General features: G+C 29.8%; 8 protein-coding genes across 10 annotated transcripts; 4 read left to right on the forward strand and 4 right to left on the reverse strand.

Moving 5' to 3' along the window:
- The first annotated feature begins 149 nt into the window (after positions 1 to 149).
- On the forward strand, positions 150 to 1422 carry LOC123265984 (peptidyl-prolyl cis-trans isomerase B). Its single transcript, XM_044729999.1, has 4 exons — positions 150 to 412; positions 487 to 694; positions 978 to 1162; positions 1254 to 1422. Exons 1-4 carry the CDS (start codon positions 311 to 313, stop codon positions 1386 to 1388), a joined length of 630 nt encoding a protein of 209 aa, XP_044585934.1. The 5' UTR covers positions 150 to 310; the 3' UTR covers positions 1389 to 1422.
- A 404-nt stretch (positions 1423 to 1826) lies between these two features.
- LOC123265978 (GPI inositol-deacylase) lies at positions 1827 to 5041 on the forward strand. The gene is made up of 6 exons (XM_044729991.1): positions 1827 to 2003; positions 2081 to 2234; positions 2299 to 2409; positions 2481 to 4164; positions 4242 to 4643; positions 4711 to 5041. Exons 1-6 carry the CDS (start codon positions 1857 to 1859, stop codon positions 4994 to 4996), a joined length of 2784 nt encoding a protein of 927 aa, XP_044585926.1. The 5' UTR covers positions 1827 to 1856; the 3' UTR covers positions 4997 to 5041.
- A 26-nt stretch (positions 5042 to 5067) lies between these two features.
- On the reverse strand, positions 5068 to 6944 carry LOC123265982 (E3 ubiquitin-protein ligase CHIP). Its single transcript, XM_044729997.1, has 4 exons — positions 6402 to 6944; positions 6119 to 6317; positions 5618 to 5997; positions 5068 to 5554 (listed from the first exon to the last, which is right to left on the reverse strand). The coding sequence occupies exons 1-4, from the start codon at positions 6516 to 6518 to the stop codon at positions 5312 to 5314; spliced, it is 939 nt and encodes a 312-aa protein (XP_044585932.1). The 5' UTR covers positions 6519 to 6944; the 3' UTR covers positions 5068 to 5311.
- Positions 6945 to 7581: 637 nt separating this feature from the next.
- On the reverse strand, positions 7582 to 8827 carry LOC123265983 (nucleoside diphosphate-linked moiety X motif 6). Its single transcript, XM_044729998.1, has 4 exons — positions 8586 to 8827; positions 8191 to 8505; positions 7903 to 8105; positions 7582 to 7818 (listed from the first exon to the last, which is right to left on the reverse strand). Exons 1-4 carry the CDS (start codon positions 8788 to 8790, stop codon positions 7624 to 7626), a joined length of 918 nt encoding a protein of 305 aa, XP_044585933.1. The 5' UTR covers positions 8791 to 8827; the 3' UTR covers positions 7582 to 7623.
- A 45-nt stretch (positions 8828 to 8872) lies between these two features.
- LOC123265980 (armadillo repeat-containing protein gudu) lies at positions 8873 to 12536 on the forward strand. Of its 3 annotated transcripts, XM_044729993.1 has the most exons (11): positions 8884 to 8925; positions 9417 to 9489; positions 9554 to 9618; positions 9651 to 10049; positions 10119 to 10409; positions 10476 to 10724; positions 10817 to 11389; positions 11505 to 11909; positions 11975 to 12196; positions 12267 to 12382; positions 12477 to 12536. In XM_044729993.1, the coding sequence occupies exons 4-11, from the start codon at positions 9693 to 9695 to the stop codon at positions 12508 to 12510; spliced, it is 2247 nt and encodes a 748-aa protein (XP_044585928.1). In that variant the 5' UTR covers positions 8884 to 8925; positions 9417 to 9489; positions 9554 to 9618; positions 9651 to 9692; the 3' UTR covers positions 12511 to 12536. The 3 variants fall into 3 exon arrangements, with proteins under 3 accessions (XP_044585927.1, XP_044585928.1, XP_044585929.1); XM_044729992.1 differs by having other exon boundaries at positions 8873 to 8925; positions 9417 to 9458; positions 9568 to 10049; XM_044729994.1 differs by having other exon boundaries at positions 9568 to 10049.
- A 609-nt stretch (positions 12537 to 13145) lies between these two features.
- On the forward strand, positions 13146 to 14216 carry LOC123265985 (receptor expression-enhancing protein 5-like). The gene is made up of 4 exons (XM_044730000.1): positions 13146 to 13369; positions 13518 to 13750; positions 13865 to 14000; positions 14100 to 14216. Exons 1-4 carry the CDS (start codon positions 13243 to 13245, stop codon positions 14147 to 14149), a joined length of 546 nt encoding a protein of 181 aa, XP_044585935.1. The 5' UTR covers positions 13146 to 13242; the 3' UTR covers positions 14150 to 14216.
- A 251-nt stretch (positions 14217 to 14467) lies between these two features.
- On the reverse strand, positions 14468 to 16522 carry LOC123265981 (folliculin). Its single transcript, XM_044729996.1, has 4 exons — positions 16431 to 16522; positions 15908 to 16365; positions 15709 to 15814; positions 14468 to 15629 (listed from the first exon to the last, which is right to left on the reverse strand). Exons 2-4 carry the CDS (start codon positions 16216 to 16218, stop codon positions 14511 to 14513), a joined length of 1536 nt encoding a protein of 511 aa, XP_044585931.1. The 5' UTR covers positions 16219 to 16365; positions 16431 to 16522; the 3' UTR covers positions 14468 to 14510.
- Positions 16523 to 16604: 82 nt separating this feature from the next.
- On the reverse strand, positions 16605 to 18991 carry LOC123265986 (MAPK regulated corepressor interacting protein 2-like). Its single transcript, XM_044730001.1, has 7 exons — positions 18673 to 18991; positions 18456 to 18549; positions 18236 to 18354; positions 18075 to 18155; positions 17939 to 17992; positions 17686 to 17858; positions 16605 to 17645 (listed from the first exon to the last, which is right to left on the reverse strand). Exons 1-6 carry the CDS (start codon positions 18722 to 18724, stop codon positions 17788 to 17790), a joined length of 471 nt encoding a protein of 156 aa, XP_044585936.1. The 5' UTR covers positions 18725 to 18991; the 3' UTR covers positions 16605 to 17645; positions 17686 to 17787.
- Between the last annotated feature and the right edge of the window lie 102 nt (positions 18992 to 19093).

Here is a 19093-nt window from a genome sequence, read left to right on the forward strand (position 1 = left end):
AAATGATTGGGCTTGACAACAAAATAAAAGTCAAAGAAGCAACTAGTGACCTATCACGTCTCTCCACGTTATAAAAAAAGACAGCACGATACAGGAGCGGTTTGCGGGAGAAAGAAAGATTACTTACAAAGCACAGTGCAACGTGGTTCAAGATACTGAGGATCACAAATCTGTATTCTGTAACTGTAAAATAAGTCTGGGATTGGGATTGTAACAATTGCCATTACCGCTAGTGCATTCGAAGCGTCATCAGGCGTTCGTACCTGTTCGTACCGCTCCATACCGCTCAGTTAGTTAGGATAGGATCACAATGAAACTTTTATTACTATTATTTGTTTTTGGATTATCGGGATTACTGGGAAACGTCAGTGCCGATGACAAAACCGCGAAAGGACCTAAAGTTACCCAAGTAGTAAGTAACTCTGTTAATTATTATCATATCAATACTATAAATTATTTAATTTAAAAATTAAAAAAAATTTTCAGGTGTACTTTGATTTAAAACGAGGCGATGAGGATCTCGGTAGGGTTAGAATAGGTCTTTTTGGTAATACAGTCCCTAAGACAGTGAAAAATTTTGTTGAGTTGGCAAAAAAAGAAAAAGGCCAAGGATACAAAGGAAGCAAATTCCACCGTGTAATTGAAAACTTTATGATCCAAGGAGGTGACTTTACTAAAGGAGATGGTACAGGAGGTAGTAAACAACTTTTACTTTTTATTATTATTATTATTATTTAGTATTTAACAGTGGTACACTATAGTACGATTCTTTCAACTGCTGTCATCAGTTATAGAATTTTAAGCAATAAAGATGATGACAATTATTCAATTTACCATAGTTTAAGTACTTAAGATTTAATAATTCAATTTATTCATCCATACAAAAGTATTATTTAAAAATTTTTTTATATTATTATTCAGTTATATAGTTTTAATTTATTTCTCACCGTATAAAAACTGTCTAACTAAACTTACAGGAAAAAGTATCTACGGAGATCGTTTCCAAGATGAAAACTTTAAGCTGAAGCATTACGGAGCCGGATGGTTGTCGATGGCCAACGCTGGTAAAGATACTAACGGGTCACAATTTTTTATCACAACTGTAAAAACTCCTTGGCTGGACGGTAGACACGTCGTATTCGGCAAAGTTATCGAAGGAATGGTAAGAAAATTATTTTTTATCATTATTACTGATAATAATAATTATAACAAAAATAGCTAATACAACTAACTTTATAATCATCATTTTACAGACAGTAGTAAGGAAAGTCGAAAAAACCACCACTGGACACAACGACAAGCCTGTACTAGACATAATAATTGCCGACTGTGGAGTCGAAGATGTTACTGAACCATTTTCAGTCACTAGAGAAGATGCTAAAGAATGAATTTAATTTTATGACATTTTATAAAATTCATCATTTTTAATACGTTTTTTTTTGTTTTTTTTTTTAATCGATGAAAAACTCATAATGTAATTCACTGAATTAATTATTAAGATTCTTTTTTACCAATAAAAAATAACAATTAATAAATGTGTATTATTATTATATATATATAATTTAAAAAATATAAATTTCTTCTTTAACCGTCAGATGATATGTTGCAAACGTCATCAGCTGATTATTCGTAATACGAATCTTTATTTTATTTTTAAATATACTACTACTGTAGTCTTGTGAAATGTTAAAAAATGATATTTAAATCAGGATTAATCATTTATTCTTAAAATAAAATAATTAATGTAAAAATAACAATAAATTACTAAATATTTGAAGGAAATTATTAAAAAGTAGAAAGTTTTGTTGGGTTAAGAAAAATAAAAAGTTATAGCTAAGAGAAAATAAATATATAAAATGACAAAAATAATTATTTATATTTCATTTTTATTACTCTGTTTAATTTCTTTTGGATTATATCTTTTTGGAGTTGCCAATTATGTTACTGATCTGAAACAAAATAATTGTGACATGACTTACATGTTTGAATATCCTCAGTATGTGGTAAGTTTAATTTATAAACATCAACAATTAAATTTATTATTTGAAATATTAAAATTTTTAGTTATTTTATTTAACAGAGAATAAAATTAGACAATGAGATTGAAAATAAATTCAATAAATTCGGGCTGTACGCCTACGGAGAAGGTTATGCTACTGAAAAATTACGGAGGATGAAATTTACAGGGATTCCGGTTTTATTTATTCCTGGGAATGCCGGCTCACATGAACAAGGTACTTTTATTTTATATTATATTATATACCTAATAATTATTATTTTTATTTTTTATTATTCCAGTGAGGTCTCTTGCTTCTGTAAGTTTGAGGATGAGTTTAAAACGTAGAACACCATTTCATTTTGATTATTTTACAATATCATTTGCTAAAAGTCTTTCAGCTCTCTATGGAGGTAATTTATTTTGAATTAATTATTTTAAAAATATTTATATTACTTGAGAAAAATATTAAAAATATCAACAGGTATTTTACAAGAACAAACAGTATTTACGCAACACTGCATAAAAAAAATCTTGTCTCTCTACGAGGAAAAACTCGACCAAGTTATTTTAATCGGGCACTCGATGGGTGGAATAATCGGTAAATCGGTCCTGCTCCAGCCAAACCAAACATCTAGTCCAGCAAGTATCCTGATAACTCTTGCAAGTCCTCACACTCCTAACATTGCGTTTGACCAGACCTCGGCTAACTTTTATCAATACATTAACAGTCAAGCAAAGCGTCTCCAAAACAGTGTCAGTATAGTCTCTATTGGCGGTGGGTCACGAGATCTTCTAGTCACTTGTTCTCAAATATTGGATCCGTTGGCCGATCTTAATATCCTCTCTACCGGGATTCCCAATGTCTGGCGAGCTCAGGATCATTTGTCAATCCTATGGTGTAAGCAGTTGATAATCGCTATTGTTAGAGGGCTCTTTGACTCTGTAGACACTAATAAACGTATTCCAAAGATATATTCTCAACGAGAAATAAAATTAAAAGCTCTGAGCTATCACTTGCAGAATAGATTTGCCGGTAAATATTTTACCAAAATAAACTTTCAACCACGAGTTAATTTCTTTGAGGAAGGAAGGTGGATCCAAGTGATTAGGCCCCAATTTTCTTACAACAGTAATGACAAACAGTTAAAGGGTAAGCTAAACCAATCAATAGTTTATTTGATGATTCCAGTTCCAGTGGACAAATTTTCTTACAATTTTCTCAGTATCGACGCTATTAATTTGAATACTCAAGATTGGCTCTTTGCTTGCACTGTGCTTATAATTAATAATAAAACCTCTGAAAAAATATGCAAGTCAGGAATAAATCTTACCAATCTGACAAGACTGTCTCCTGACGTTTATTTTCGACAACGAAAAACCCTCGACTTGAATTTACACGAAATTTCATCTAAAGTGACGCATATTGTCGTCAGAATTCCCACCATCGAAGCTGAAAAAAAAACTTTAGTGATTGTCCACACAGATCTTTACTCACTGGAAACAAGAACATCAACATTTATTGATGGGTCAGGAGTCTCCTGGCTACCTTTACCCCTAAAAACAGTATTATCTGGTGACTACAAAACGGTAATAAACACTCAGTCTGGAAATTTGAGATGGCACCTGGATGTTAAAGTACCTGACGCTATTAATTTTTTATTGGAGTCTGTAGACGGTGAAGATATGGCGGTTTATCTTGTTATTGAGGTTAAAGAGTCCTGGAACTCAACTAAATTGGGTATTACAGAGTTTTACACGTTAACTGAAAAGGATATTGGAAAGTCCCAAGTTCTGAGAATGCAAATGGACAGTGATTACCTGGCGGATCATATTGTAAAAATAATTGTCACTTTTGATCCTAATTTTACCTATAAACTTAGAATTGAAAAAGCTGGATTGATTGACAGGCTCGCTAATTTTGTTAGAGATCGGTGGTTTCGGTTATATCCAACAGCATTAGGATTGTTGTTGTTGATAGTCGCTACTAGGATGGATAATGACAATAATAAAGTATTTATCACGGTGGGATTGACTATTGGACTGGTAGTTTATTCAGAGATTTATTTTGAAATATTTATAGCGATAGGTTTGTTGATGGTCCTGTCTATTGCTACCTGTTGCGCGATCATTTTCTCAGGGTCAATGGTTCATAATGTCACGGCTAGGTAATATTTTTTTTAATTTGAAAAAAAAAAAAAAAAATATTTTATTTATTAATTAATAAAATTAATTTCCTAAACAGATTTCTTGCCAGAGCACTCGCTAGATTTCCTGCCGCGTGGTACGGATGGTTAATACGACAATGGTTCGACCATTTACCTTTTATTGCAAGTTTAATACTCTTTATAATAATATCTAGCAGTTGTGCAGCAGTAGCGATGCTTCTTTCAGTAGTAATATACTTTTTGAAACTAACAAGAATGTACGAAGATTATATGGAAGAATTATTCATGGCCACACTACGTAGATTTATAAGAAAAATTAAAAAGCCTTTAGATAAACAGGTGAAAATTACTAAAAGCACTCCTCGAAATGACGTTAATCCAACAACAAATATTATTAATCATTTGTTGTTGTTCATGATATGGTATCTCACATCCATATCTGCGATACCAACCACTTTTGTGTGGGCTAAAAACTTTAGGTAAAATTATTATTAAAAAAATTACAAATATTTATGTAAGTATATGTTTATATTTATATTTTTTTAGTTATGAAACTCGATTGACAACCGAAGATACCACTATGTATATCTGTTGGATTGTTTTGACTGGGTGGGGTTCTCTAGGCCTGGTAAAAATTTCTCCGCCTATTCCTCAAGACAACAAATTTCGGCTAAAAATAATCGCAATGTTTCAGAGGATAGTCGGTTTTATTTTACTCTGGATTGCACAATCGAAAAATATTGCCGACTATCAATGGATGATACCTCCGATCGTAGCGATTTCAATAACTCGGATCGTTCTTACTCCATTTTTTGTTAAAAAAAAAAAATAAAAAGTCTCCATAAGCTAAAATCCAAAATTTTAATAATAAATTATATTTGTAAAATGTAAAAATTTTTTTGCCGTAAAATAAACTATTTTATTGTTATGTATCGTATGATTACAGACGTTTATTATAATATTACGTTTGATATTAATTAATATTATTATTTTACATTCATATATACGAATATGAATACTCGATTCATGTTCCAACGTATCGAGGACGGAATTACATGAGATCGAGTTAATTATCCTTACAAAACTAGTAACTAAAAAAATTATCACCATTTTTATTAAAAATATTGATTAATATAGATTTTTATTGTTAATAGTCTAATGCCCATTCATTATCTTGTAAGAAAGCATCGACAACTTCTTTCATCGCCAGATTCGGGATTAGTTGATCTTGGGTAAGACGTACGCGAGTAACAGGATCAAAATGACCAACTCGCTGTAAATGTTCCTCAATATCTTTACGTTCATAAGTGATACCGCTGGGTGTAATTACTGGTTCTTGAAGTATTTCAAAACTTATTTTTCCACATAAATAATCTGGAACTTCTCGTTTCTATAAAAAAAAAATTAGTAATAAAAATAATAATAATAATAATATTAATTAAAAATAACTTACTCTTCGTCTTTCATCAACTTTAGCAAAAAGATCATTAAGACGAGTAATAGCAGTCTCTTTTTTACTCTCTATTTCCTGTCTCTTAATAGACATGGCTTGTGCAGTTGCTGATGACTCGGCGTCGGTAGTTTTATTGTTTCCTCCGTCACTCGAGTCTTGACGATAATTTTTTTCACCAATTGATCTGATTTGTTCATCGAGAGTTGCCATATGTCGCTCGGCATCCTCCAGAATCAGCTGATTAAGATAAGTCTGTAGTTCAATATCCTGAGCAAGTCGCTGCTCTTCTTTCAATTGAAAACGTCGTTTACGCGCTTGCCTCAAAACACTGGTCATGTCATCGCCGTAGTTGAGCTTTTGTTCTTTGGCTAAATCGACAGCTTAAACATGTCATTCATTTATTTTTAAATTAATACTTATATGTATATACAGTGTAGGTCATATTATTAAATTAAAAATAAAATCAACATAAACTCTGTCTTTAATTAATTAAAATTTTACCACGCTGGAGATGTTTTATCGCTTCATCAAACGCCTCAAGTTCTAAAAGTGCTAGGCCTAAAAAAAAGTGACCCTTGACCAAACATGGATCCATGTCTAAAGCACGGCGACAATCTTGGCATGAAGATTCCCATCTTTTAAGTTTTAAATGACATAGAGCGCGATTTGTAAAGTATGGCGCTTGTGCTGGATTTTTAATCTAAAAAATAAGTACTTATTATAAAAATTTTCTAAAATAATCTATGGAAATATTGTTATTAAAGGTACTACTAATACTACTTACAATAGCTTTTGAGTAACAATTAGCAGCATCCTCGTACTTGTGAAGACTAAACAATCGATTTCCTTGTTCCTTCAGCTCCTTGTCCGTCAAATTGGCAGTTGAATACATTTTACTCATGTTTACTATTTATAATAAAATGTGCTGCAGCAATCAGTAGCACCGCCCAATTTACTACCCACCGTAAATCTCTTTACGACGTATTAATTTTATGTGACGTTTATCCCGCATTTACCCACCACTGGCTTTTTTTTTTTTTTTTTTTTTTTTTTTTTCCCTTGTCACTTTACATTTATTGTCTTCTCTCTGATTTATTTATTTAGTTTTATATTAATTATCACCATAAAATTCTATTACAAGACAATAACTTTTCTCTTTGTTTAGTTGTGCACTTTGTGTGTAAATATATACACTTATTATATTGTATGTAAGACCGGTATACATATTATAATATACATTTAAGTACCTTAAAATGCAATTCACTTTTTATTTTTATTTATTTATTTATTTATTTTTTTTTTTATTTTATTTTTTTTTTTTTTCACCTTTCTTGCTCTGTGGCGGTCCTGCCACCTCGGTCGCGCCTCCAGCGGCCAGAAGTCAAATCAAACCTACCAAAGCGCCAGTCATCGGAGCGGGAAACCCTCTCACTCTCTCCAATAAACAATCCCGCACACACTCAAATAATCCCGCCTTTCTGCATGCCATAGCTCTGTGGCGTGATTGTGCATTATCATCATCATTATTATTATTATTATTATTATTATTATTATTATATTATCGATTGTGACCTGACTAATTATAAAAAAGAGACGCTAACTAATTTATGTTATAAATAATATTAAATACGAATTAATCTTGCAAATATTATTATTAATATACTTATAGTGTAGTATCCCTTAACAACTTTAACAGCTCATCGAGACTAACCAACCGCCATCTACTGACAGAAAATTTTATTAATAATATCGCACACAAAAACAAAATATAAAAAGATTTTGTTGTCGTTGAATAATTTTAATAATTAAATTGATTGTAACACAAGTTTATCAAGAATAATAATTTTATTTAAAATATACATATTGGTCTAAAAATTTTTTAAACTATATTACAAATTTTTGTTCTATTATTATTATAATAATTAAACAATCTTAATGTTAATTTAATAACTGTAAATTTTAAAATGAATAACTATTTTGTGCCTTGCAAATCTTAAATATCTCAATTAATTTCTAACAGGTGATAAATCTTTTTTATCGTCTTTATTAGTTATTACATAAATCCAAATTGGCTCGGTCGAATTCGGTCGCTCACCATTAACCAATCCGATTTCCGTATTACTGTTTAACAATTCAATCATTTTTTTTGCAATAAACCGATTTAATCTATAAACATCTGGGCTGTTTGCATAGTCTTCCAGCTTGACATGAAATAAAATAAAAAATTAATTATTATTATTATAATTTATAAAAATTAAAATTAAACTTAAAAAAATAAATTTTACTTTCATCCAAACAGCTTCGGCTATTTCTTGGTTACATTTATTTATTTGTAATGTTTCAGGAACCAATCTTGCTACAAAATAGATATCACTGCATCCAAAGGCATAATTATGTGCGTGTCTAAATCCCACAAGAGATTTAAATTTGGCTTTAATTCCAGTTTCTTCGAATACTTCTCTTTCAACAGCTTCAGGTATATTTTCACCTAAAAATATTTTTATTTATTTCAATCATTCAATCAATTAATTTTGTTTTGTTTTTTTAATTAATAACTTTTTATTGTATTGTACCTGGTTCGACGTAACCTCCAGGTAATTTCCACCTGGTAGCCCTATTAGCTGCTTTATTAGAATAGTTTTCCTTAATAACCAATACCTCATTAGTTTTATCATTTATTACAAAACCTCCTACGCCTAAATTTGTGTGAGCATAAGGAGGAATATTTTTATCTGACGTTAAACAGCGATACAATGTTACAAATTGTTCTTTAACATGGTGAAATAAAAATCCTTCTTTAACTAAAAGTGGAATCCAGTCGGCATCATTTCTCTCCACCCGAAACCAAACTGTTTTTTTCTTGTTTTTGCTCCAATCAGTAAGAGAAGCTAAAAAATAATAAAAAAATTAAATAAAAATAAATAAAACTCTATTGTTATTGATTAATTAAATAGTAATGATTATATACCTCTCAAACGATTTACAACATCATCAGCTGAGCAGGGTTCTTTGGTAGAATCCACCAAAATACCATTATGATTGTCCTCTTTGCCGATGAAACAGCTCGTTGACTCCATGGCTTTTATTAAATTGTCACTTGCAAACTCAGTGGCTAATATTTTACAGTTCAAAGTCCATGCCAAACGAATTGTGCGAGATAAAATAGCGGCCATCGATTATTATTATTAAATATATACTATAATACAATATTTACAATAATAATACACTATATATATACTCACTTTGTGATGGGTACTAACCTTGTTCACTTAATTATACACAGCGCTGGGTGTGTTAGTCCACCATTGGTATATATATTTATCTAATTTATTTATTATTTTTATTTTATAATGTTATTCAAGGTTTTTTATATTTGTTTCTTAAAACTTTTTTTTTTTTTTTTTTTTTTTTTTTTTATTATTTTTATCAGTAAACCTTACATATGTAAAATAAATTGATCTGATGATACACCGGAATCACAATCAAGAGTCGATTTGCTGAGATCATTAGATATATTAAATAGATATATATATATATATATATATCCGTATTATTAATTTTAAATCATATTATTTTTTCTTTTTGTTTTATTGTATATAAGGTAAAAGCCCCAATAGATGATCACGTATCAGTATATGATCATCTATTGGGGCTTTTACCTTAATTATTTTTCCTTTCTTAAACTTGATCAATTATAATTATAATAATAATTATTGATATTTTATCAAACACAAAAGTTTTATATTATAAGTATTTCTTTATTTTTTGTTTTTTCTCATATTTGATTTTATCCTTACAGCAGCAGGTCATAATGAATCGATCAAACTTTGTATCATGACAGGTATGTAAATACCGCAGCAAAATTGTCAAGGGTTTGTGAAATCAATACCTTAATTTCTTATTATTTAAAACCGTAAATTTCTTAATATTAACTAGACTATCTTAAATAGACCGGCATTGTCAAGTTGTGCAGCAAAGTATATAACTTAAAAATTATTTTTATCGTACAAACGGATTTTGATTTATATTAAAAATTTAAAATTTGAAGAAAAAAAAAAGTCATCATCCATGAAATATGTCGGCAACAAAAGGAATTAGCCGTTCAAAGAAAAAGCTTACAACTTTTGAGATTGAACAAAAGACACTTAGCCAATCGGAAAAAAGATCCTCAATAAGAAGCCAAAATTTAGATGAAAAAATGAATTCAACTCCTCGACACTGTTTAATCGACGAAACCGCTGAAGAGGACAGTTCTGATGATGAACCAGAATCAGGAAGCGATGAAGAAACACCTTTTGTAAAAGATGAAACGCCAGAGCATGCTTCAGAGTTTTGGCAACTGCAGAAACTCATAAAGTACATAAAAGCTGGAAATCAAACGGCTACAACAGTTGCTCTCTGTCTTTTGAAAAATTTTAATCTTTCCAATCGGGTGCGTAATAAATAATAATAATAATAATAATAATAATAATTATTAATAATTAATAATAATTTTATTAAGACAACTCAACGAGCAATACGTGAAATGGGTGGTTTAGAAGTTCTGGTAAATCTTCTAGAAACAAAAGACGTTAAATGCCAACTAGGATCTCTCGGTGTTTTATCACAAATGGGATACTGTTCGGAGACACGTCGGTATCTAATTGATTTAGGAATCGTTTCACCTCTTATTGACCTGCTTAAACATCCAGCTAGAGATGTTAGAATTTTAACTGCTGAAACAATGGCCAGTATTGCTATGATGCGCAAAGCCAGAAAACAAATTCGTGTCCGTTCTGGAATCGCTTTAATAGTAATAACTATTTATTCCTCCATATGTTATTATTATTATTATTATTAACTTTTATACTCATTCTAGTTAGATGCTATGGACGTTCCTGACAATGTTTTGCGACGAAACCCAGATCAGCTTAATGATAACGAGCGTCAACATATCGCAGTAGCCATAGCTTGTGCTAAAGTTTTAAATTCTTTAAGCAGCAGTCCAAAAATAAAAGAACAACTTAGAAAACACGGTGTAGTTTTTTTCATGAGCCGTTTTCTTCAGTCTACTCACATCGAGCTTATTATTCCTATAATGGGAGCAATACAACAATGTGCTGATTTAGTAAATATATTATTATTATTATTTTTTACATTTAATTATATATTTTATTGCTAACGCTCTATCTTATGATAATAATAATAATTAATTTATAGAAAGTATTTCGCTTGGCGTTTGAACAAATAGGAATAATATCCGAAATAGTTCGTCACCTTTCTGACAGCGAGGCAGCTAGTATCAAGTACAAGCAAATGTTAGTAAATCAACATAAAAGCAGCCATACCATCGAATCATCCTCGTCTCCCGAGTTAGATGCTCAGAATGAAAAGAAGGCCAGTGAAGAAGCCAGTCGTGGTGAGAAAGATCGTCTGAAACTCGAAGAAAATTGTGCTTTAGCTATTTACAAATGTGCTGCTAATAAACTAACTCGTGATATGGTACGACAGTCAGGAGGGCTGGATCCTCTTTGTCGCTTAATTCAATCCGATAACATTAGATCAAATAAAAATCTCCTCGCAGCAGTAACTGGGGCTATTTGGAAGTGCGCAATGAGTCCCGAAAATGTATCGAGGTTCAACCAAAACAGCTTAGTAGCCTCACTAGTTCCACTTTTAGAAGAAAATGAAGATGATCAAGTTCTTGCGAATGTTGTAGGTGCTTTAGCGGAGTGCTGTGTAGACCCAGCTAATAGGCATGTCTTGAGAATTAATAATGGTCTTCCAAAATTGGTATCTATAAACGTTTTTTTTTTTAATATATATCTATAAAAAAAAAAAAAATAAAAAAAAAAAAAAAAAAAAAAAAACAATTCATTATTATTAATAAAATATTTTATTTTTTCAGATTAGATTATTAAGTGGAACATATGAGCCTCTTTTAGAAAATTTACCTTTGGTAATAAAAGAATGCGCTGAAGATGAACAATGCATGGATGTTATAAACGATCCATCTCATTCGCTCGATGGTGTTCGACTTGTTTGGTCACTACTCAAACACCCGAGCAATGTTATCAAACGTAACGCCTGTAGGGCACTTGTACCCTGTATTAAAAATGCTAAAGACTCCCCAGAAATGGTTCGAGCTTTTGTAGGTGGTCTTGAACTAACTGTCTCAATATTGGACAGCGATGACACCCAAGTTTTGGCTGCTGTTTGCGCGACAATTGCTGCGATTGCTGTTGATCCAGAAAATCTTGGTATTCTCACCGATCATGGAGTTGTCAAAAAATTGGCAAAACTTGTACATACGGTAATTTTATTTTCATATATTTTAATTATTAATGATAATAATAATTAAGTAATTCGCCTTTTTAGGAAGATGAATATTTAAGATCAAATCTTACCTTGGCGATTGCATTTTGCTGTGAGTGGGATCGTAATAATTACGAGTTTGGTCGGTTAAATGCCGTAGCTCCTCTTGTCAATTATGCTAATAGTAAGAATAAACATGTCCTTAAAGGTGTTTGTATTGCTTTTTATCATCTTAGTAAGGAACCACTTAATTGCGTTACTATGCATACCTGTGGAGTTATCAAGGTAATTTTAATGATTAACAGAATTTTCATTTTTTTTATCATATATATTATATTAAAATATTAAATTGCAGCATGTACTTCGTCTTGTTGGATCAGATGACCCAGAAGTTCAAATTGCAGCGGCTACTACTATTAGACATATTAGAAAACTTGCCCTCAATACTGAAAAATTAAATTTCGGTGGAATGTATGTTCAAATTATTATTTTTATCATGCAATATTTAACATTAACACTATAATATAAGTTAAATTTTTTTTTTTTTTTTTTTTTTTTTTTTCAGAAATTCTCTTGAAGAAATGGATTATTGTTTGTAAATGGAATTTTCAGTAAATATATATATGAAAAAAATTGTATGCATTACTACAACAGAATCTCTGATGCTTATCTTTGCATGGTTTTCCGGTAAATTAAATGGAAAAAATGCTTACCGCAATAACTTAATTAATAAAATATATTTATTGTACTTAATTATAATAAATAATAAAGAATAAAAAATATATTTGGATCAGAATTACGTCCCATATAAAAAATATGGCTTGCGAACATGATTTTTCTCGCAGGATTTCTGTCTTCATCTCCGATGAAATTTACAAAATTTACAATATATATCGAAATTTATATGACCAAAAGTACATGCGAAAAGAATTTTCCACTTTTAATCATCGTTTGTTGCTCACAAAAATTTAAAATAAAAAAAAATAGTTTTATTAAAAAGATTTATTATATAAAAGTATAATTATTAATAAATAATAATCAATTGAAAAATATTTAATTAATAAATATAATTGATTAACAAAAATTAATTGACCACACTTATGTGTGTAATTTGAATAAATGTCGTGAAAGGTATATTACATATGAGTTCCTGTTTCCAAACAAAGTGTCGCTAGTTTATTATTTTTGGAATTTGAACTGCGTGTTCAAGGTAAAGCGCAGCAACACCAACCAGCAAAAACTCGTTTAATATTATATTTACTATAGTTGTTATATTAAATTAGTCAATCATTGTATTTTTTTCATTGACCAAACGTAAATTAAGTAAAAAAATGGCACGAGTTGCTGCAGCAAAAGAGAGTATCGAAAAGGCTCTGAAGGATGAAAGTAAACCGTGGGCTAAATTATTTTCAATTGCAGAAGCCAAAACTGGCATTGATCGGCTTTACATATTTCTGGGTCAGTAAGGTTATATTTTTTAATTATATATTTTATAACAAACCCCATTAGTCATAACTAAAATTAAATATCTGACAAATATTTATAATAATTAAGAAAAAAAAAACAAAAATGATATTGTTGATTTATTTATTTAATAATTTTATAGGTTTAGTAGGATTTTTAGCTCTGTACCTAGTAATTGGAGTCGGACAGCAGCTAGTTTGTAACATTATTGGCTTTGTTTATCCTGCCTATTGTTCTATGAAGGCACTTGAATCTCGAAGTAAAGAGGATGACACCAAATGGTTGACTTATTGGGTTGTCTTTGCTGTATTTACCATTATTGAATTTTTTTCCGAGTACATCGTGTGCTGGTTTCCGGTGTATTGGCTTTTTAAGGTACATTTTATTATTTTTTTTTTTTCTTAATACAAATATTTATTGTAAAATTTTTCTTACACAAATTATTATTATTTTATTATGTTGATAATTGATAAAAATATTAATTTTCAGTGCATTTTTTACATTTGGTTGATGGTTCCACTTGAATACAATGGCTCCATTGTTCTCTATCACCGTTTTATTAGACCAAAATTCATCAAGTATCAGCCGGATGTTGACAATCTCATATCAAAGACTCGTGATACTGGTGATGATTATTATTATTATTATTTTTTTAAATTAATTTTATGTCTTAAAAAAAAAAATAAATAAAAAACATTAATCTATTAAATAATTTAAATTACAGTCGCAAAAGCTACATCTGACGTAATACGAGACTCTTTCAAAAAGGAATGATAAATAGTAGGAGTACCTAGAAAAATTGTCAATCACGGGTTAGAAAATGAAAATATTTTTGTTTATTTAAAAAAAAAATTACCAATTTACTTATTTAATACTTTTAAATCCAGTCAACTATTTTCATTTACCAGTGGCATAAATATATATATATATATTTTTTTTTTTGCGGATATAAATTCTTAATAAATAATGTAATAATCAAAATTAAAATATTAATAAATCGATAAAGTACTTTTATTAAAGTTAATAAATATTGTGTTATTAAAAATGAATAAACAACGACATATATTTATAATGGAAAATATATAATAATAATAATAATATAAATATTTATTGTTAATAGACGTAATTATATTAATTAAGCAGGATTTGAAGGCAAACCCATTGACCAAGAGTCTAAAAGGGAGTAATCTTGTAATCCAGCACCCAAGCTTACAATCAGACCAGTAAGATCATTACGATGCCCATTACCACGCATGGTGTGTACAATTTTAGCAATATTTGCCCATTCTTGTTGCAGAACCAATAATTGCTTATTAAGAACGACCTCATCAAGCTTGTCATTGTCCAAGTATTTTTCTAATTTATTTAAAAGTGTTGGAAGTTTATTTGGCAACACTCCAGACCATTTAACCACGTATGGCTTTGTATCTGAGGACAATTCGTGTCGCTGTTTATCTGAGACAATGTCCAGTCTGCAGATATTAGTACAAGAGACCGGAACAGCCACTGACGATTCTATACCTAAAAAATTACAATCGTTTATGTCTTTGTACTCGGTACCTTGGAGCTTTATCCGGCGACAAGCTCGTGGTACCAAAGAACTCAGTGCGTATAGAGCCTCTATAATTTTATCCTCGGGTCCACGAACTAGAATTTGAATTCCCGTTAAACTAGAGTACAGCAACTGCCTGAATTGTTCTTTAGTCAAGTAAGATTTTATATTGCGAAGAATCAAAGTTGCGAATTTATTTTTCGATATTTCGGTAAACTCTGGACTGGGTTTAAAATCATGATTACGGAGCAGAAACGCTGAAGTTGACCCTTCGGTGGTTCGACCAACTATTCCTTGTAAATCTCGGGCTAGGTAGTTGTAAGTTAGAGGAGATTCAACCAAATCGTTTGAAATTGGACAAATTTCGACAAGATGTCGAGCCCCAGCACTCAAAATCCAGACTAGCCACATATGGATTCTTATAAAAATATGCTTCTCGTTAGTTATCTCGCAGAGACTTCGTGGAGTTGTTTTTTTTCCGTTCGAGTTACCGTTTCCGGTAGATCCATCGCTGGCTGATGATAATCGTGCAGCTCGTTGAGGATTTTCAGCTTCATCAGAGTTGTACTTACGCTCAGCAAAGTCCTGAAGCTCACGGATTATTTGTTTGAGGTTGTCGATAAAAAATGGCCACATGTTCAGGAGAAACTGTTTGTCTTTCATAAATACTATGAAACTACATGACCGTCTTATTCCACGAGCCTAAAAAAAAAAAAAAAAAAAAAAAAAAATTATATTTTAAACAATATATATTAATATTAATAATTTATAAAATAATTACTTGAGCATCTTTTAATGTAAAAGCGTGGCTCAAAACATGCCCTCGATTTTCATCACCAAAGTAACAGATACCGTCTTTACCAAGATGTAATTCGCAGCTCAAACTCCTAAAAATATATAATAATTCAAATTACTCCTTTAGCTCCTTTATATTAATATTAATATTATATATTATTTACAAGTAAAAAATAAAAAATTACCTAATACAAGCATGTCCTAATAAAACTTGGATATCTTCAGTAAGTGGTTGCCTAGCTGACAAAAATGATGTTCTGCTTTCGTGCTCGTTACTCAAGTATTTAACGTTTCCCAGGCTACGACAACCATCACACTCATTTTTCGAGTCATCACTAACATTTAAACTCCGTTGCATTACTTGTTTGGGACCATAAAATTTCAACTTTTTCATAGACTCTTTCTCGTCTGTAAAACTCTTGTATGTCTGAGTTGTAAAGATCACTCTTGGACCGTGGATCTCGCAAAACGTACACATTGCTATCACTGCGTTCATAATTACTTAATTAAAGTCATTAAACAATAAAACTCATTTTACACATTCAACAAATAAGATTTTGTTGTTGTCCTGTATAATTTATTCCTTTTTTGTTTTTTAATTAAAAAATACTCAAACATTTTACCTCAGGTCATCAACAGCCAGCTATAAAAGTTCATTAAAGTTCACATTACTATTTATTAAATATAAAATAATATTAAATTATGTACCTTTATCATTACCCGCGTTATTTACTAGTTTTTTTTTTTTTTTTTTTTTTTTTTTTTTTTTATTTTATACATTTATAAACACATTTTTATTTATTATATAAAATACATTTTATCGAACATAACCTGTCTTATTTCTGTGTCTTGTGATCTGTTAAAATATTTTTTCCTATACATTTATTTATATATATATTTATTATATTTACAAGGCACGAGACTGTGAGTTTCGACAGGCTACTCTACTGGTCATTGCGTAACTTTTTCGTATATTTTATTGTATATACAAGTACATATATTGTTTTATACATATACATATATATATATATGATTATAAAAAAATAAACAACTGATAAAAGTTAGCTTCTGTAGGTCAGTACTGATTTTTTCACCGACCTAAACTGGCCAATACTACTTATGTGTTCATTATAATTATATATGTATATAGTAAAGAGCGGGATAAATTTACATATATCTACTATATATTCTTATGATTAAATGATAAACTCTATAACTATTGATACAAAATGTTAATAATTAACAAAAAATGTATGTATTATGTACAACGTTTGGTGGTATATAAAGATATATTTATAGTCATATAACAATTTGTCCAGTAGGCCTCTGGCTCTAATATATAAACTATTGCACTACTTAAATGTGGACTACAAATCAAGACATAAATAAATCTCTGTTAACAAATGATTTATTTTGTCTGATTAATTAAAAATAAATTAATCGATATAATTACAGAGCCTCTGCAAATGAACATATAACAATCTTAAAAAATATCAGTCTACAAAGATACACTAAATAGTAAAATATTCTATTGGTGTGTGCGAGAGTAGATTATTATTATTATTATTATTTTAATTTTAATTTCAATAGAAAAAATTAATTAATTATCTTTCACTCGATCATACTCTCCACTTTCATTCTGCAAAACAATTTTTCGAATGATGATAATAATAATATGTACACTAAATTGATCAATTAAATGATTAACAATCTTTTTCTCATAATCTTTCAATAAATCGTTGCATTAACATTAACATCATCATCATCATCAATAACCATACTAACAACAGCTGAAATATAAATGTATATATCCGCGACATTAATATCTAAACACTTTGGGCATTATTATATATTCGCGATTATACATTACATAAAATGTTCATTAATCTAATCACCGTTTTCAACCTAACGAAAATTTAATATCTTTTAATTATTATTATTATTTAATATTTTATACTAATTATTTTTCTTTCATACTTGATTTAAAAAGTTAATATGCACATTTTTTTAAAACCATTCGTTCTTTCTCTTTTTATTAAAACTGTAGTTTGAATTTTTATAGAATTTAAAGAGACTTTGTGATGTTGTTGAACAATCTTTTGCCCCACCAAGACTCCAGGTCGAATGGTTTGAAGTCTGAAAACAAATATATATATATATTAATCGCATTTTATTACATAACTGCTATTTGTGCTTATTAATAACATTATCTTTACCTTGAAGAACGTCATTTGGTTCACCATCGTTGTAATACAAAGACGTTATTAAATCTAAAGTAATAAATAATAAATTAAAAAAAAAATTTTTTTAATAAAAAAAAAAAAAAAAAAAAAAAAAAAAAACAATAATCACCTCCTCCTTGTTGCTGCTGTTGGTGTTGAGAGTTATGTGAGTCCTCGTGGCCATTGGCTGTACACCCTATTTGACTCCAAGCTAAAATAATTATTTTTATTACATTTTTCACAAATTTGTATATTAAAAATTTATTTAGGTATCTTATTTGATAGACTTACACTCATAGACAAACTTAATTAGTTCCTCGTGTTGAGGAGTAATGACCTCTTGCATCCTATGTCTTTGTGAGGAAATTTTTGATTTGCCGTTAACGTTGAAAACAGGTTTTGGAGCATGACTTTAAAAATATTTATTATATTAAAAAATAATCAATAATTAAAATATAATAATTATAAATAAACAAGCTGAAAATTAAATAATAAGATTAACAAATAATACCGGTCAATTTCATCATCGCATTCTTTTTCAGTAGTGTCCGATTTTCTGGTAAGATCCCTCAAGCTATCTAGTCTGTCGAGATTTTGGCTAATTCCTTAAATAAAATTTAAAACAACATCATTAACTCAACTTAAAAAAAAAAAAAAAAAAAAACAAAAATAAAATAAAATAAAACTTTGAACTTGAATCTATCTCGACACGAGGAGATTATAAATACCTCTACGAGTTTTCGCAACTATTTTACTAGGTCCTTTTGACACTGTGTACATTTTCTTGATAAATTATTCAGTAATAACAGACACTCGATGTTTAGTTATAAATAATTATTAATATTAAATGATATTGTTAACCATCCGAGTGATAATATTCTTTCTCTTGATTCTAGAACGTTTGATCTTTGAACGTGTAGCCGTACAGGTCGTGGCAGTAAACCCCATGTGCAATACACAGACTACCGAGCAATGTATTACGTACACTCTCTCCCACACACACACTATGTTACTCTATTCAAGTCTCATGACTGGTGTTAAACTATACATTGTACTAAATATACATTATACACACAAATACGTTTTCTTTTCTTTTTTTATAACAAAACCTATCCAATCAACAGTCACTGTAAATTTCAAGTCATAATT

This window comes from Cotesia glomerata, linkage group LG5 (assembly GCF_020080835.1).
Source record: "Cotesia glomerata isolate CgM1 linkage group LG5, MPM_Cglom_v2.3, whole genome shotgun sequence".
Taxonomy (NCBI): Eukaryota; Metazoa; Arthropoda; class Insecta; order Hymenoptera; family Braconidae; genus Cotesia; species Cotesia glomerata.

Excerpts from the sequence above, each read along its gene's own strand:
- LOC123265983 (XM_044729998.1), bottom strand. The coding sequence starts at position 8,790 with ATGGCCGCTATTTTATCTCGCACAATTCGTTTGGCATGGACTTTGAAC. Across the intron at positions 8,106-8,190 it reads TGGAGGTTACGTCGAACCAG|GTGAAAATATACCTGAAGCT; the intron begins GTACAATACAAT and ends AAATATTTTTAG. Across the intron at positions 7,819-7,902 it reads CCGAAGCTGTTTGGATGAAA|CTGGAAGACTATGCAAACAG; the intron begins GTAAAATTTATT and ends TTTCATGTCAAG.
- LOC123265978 (XM_044729991.1), top strand. The coding sequence starts at position 1,857 with ATGACAAAAATAATTATTTATATTTCATTTTTATTACTCTGTTTAATT. Across the intron at positions 2,410-2,480 it reads TCTTTCAGCTCTCTATGGAG|GTATTTTACAAGAACAAACA; the intron begins GTAATTTATTTT and ends AAATATCAACAG. Across the intron at positions 4,644-4,710 it reads GTGTGGGCTAAAAACTTTAG|TTATGAAACTCGATTGACAA; the intron begins GTAAAATTATTA and ends ATATTTTTTTAG.
- LOC123265982 (XM_044729997.1), bottom strand. The coding sequence starts at position 6,518 with ATGAGTAAAATGTATTCAACTGCCAATTTGACGGACAAGGAGCTGAAG. Across the intron at positions 5,998-6,118 it reads GATAAAACATCTCCAGCGTG|CTGTCGATTTAGCCAAAGAA; the intron begins GTAAAATTTTAA and ends GACATGTTTAAG. Across the intron at positions 5,555-5,617 it reads AAGTTGATGAAAGACGAAGA|AAACGAGAAGTTCCAGATTA; the intron begins GTAAGTTATTTT and ends TTTTTTTTATAG.
- LOC123265980 (XM_044729992.1), top strand. The coding sequence starts at position 9,693 with ATGTCGGCAACAAAAGGAATTAGCCGTTCAAAGAAAAAGCTTACAACT. Across the intron at positions 10,050-10,118 it reads ATTTTAATCTTTCCAATCGG|ACAACTCAACGAGCAATACG; the intron begins GTGCGTAATAAA and ends AATTTTATTAAG. Across the intron at positions 11,390-11,504 it reads ATAATGGTCTTCCAAAATTG|ATTAGATTATTAAGTGGAAC; the intron begins GTATCTATAAAC and ends TTATTTTTTCAG.
- LOC123265984 (XM_044729999.1), top strand. The coding sequence starts at position 311 with ATGAAACTTTTATTACTATTATTTGTTTTTGGATTATCGGGATTACTG. Across the intron at positions 695-977 it reads TAAAGGAGATGGTACAGGAG|GAAAAAGTATCTACGGAGAT; the intron begins GTAGTAAACAAC and ends CTAAACTTACAG. Across the intron at positions 1,163-1,253 it reads GCAAAGTTATCGAAGGAATG|ACAGTAGTAAGGAAAGTCGA; the intron begins GTAAGAAAATTA and ends ATCATTTTACAG.
- LOC123265981 (XM_044729996.1), bottom strand. The coding sequence starts at position 16,218 with ATGAACGCAGTGATAGCAATGTGTACGTTTTGCGAGATCCACGGTCCA. Across the intron at positions 15,815-15,907 it reads TTAGGACATGCTTGTATTAG|GAGTTTGAGCTGCGAATTAC; the intron begins GTAATTTTTTAT and ends ATATATTTTTAG. Across the intron at positions 15,630-15,708 it reads TTACATTAAAAGATGCTCAA|GCTCGTGGAATAAGACGGTC; the intron begins GTAATTATTTTA and ends TTTTTTTTTTAG.
- LOC123265986 (XM_044730001.1), bottom strand. The coding sequence starts at position 18,724 with ATGTACACAGTGTCAAAAGGACCTAGTAAAATAGTTGCGAAAACTCGT. Across the intron at positions 18,550-18,672 it reads AGTTGCGAAAACTCGTAGAG|GAATTAGCCAAAATCTCGAC; the intron begins GTATTTATAATC and ends ATTTTATTTAAG. Across the intron at positions 18,156-18,235 it reads AATTAAGTTTGTCTATGAGT|CTTGGAGTCAAATAGGGTGT; the intron begins GTAAGTCTATCA and ends TAATTATTTTAG.
- LOC123265985 (XM_044730000.1), top strand. The coding sequence starts at position 13,243 with ATGGCACGAGTTGCTGCAGCAAAAGAGAGTATCGAAAAGGCTCTGAAG. Across the intron at positions 13,370-13,517 it reads TCGGCTTTACATATTTCTGG|GTTTAGTAGGATTTTTAGCT; the intron begins GTCAGTAAGGTT and ends ATAATTTTATAG. Across the intron at positions 13,751-13,864 it reads CGGTGTATTGGCTTTTTAAG|TGCATTTTTTACATTTGGTT; the intron begins GTACATTTTATT and ends ATTAATTTTCAG.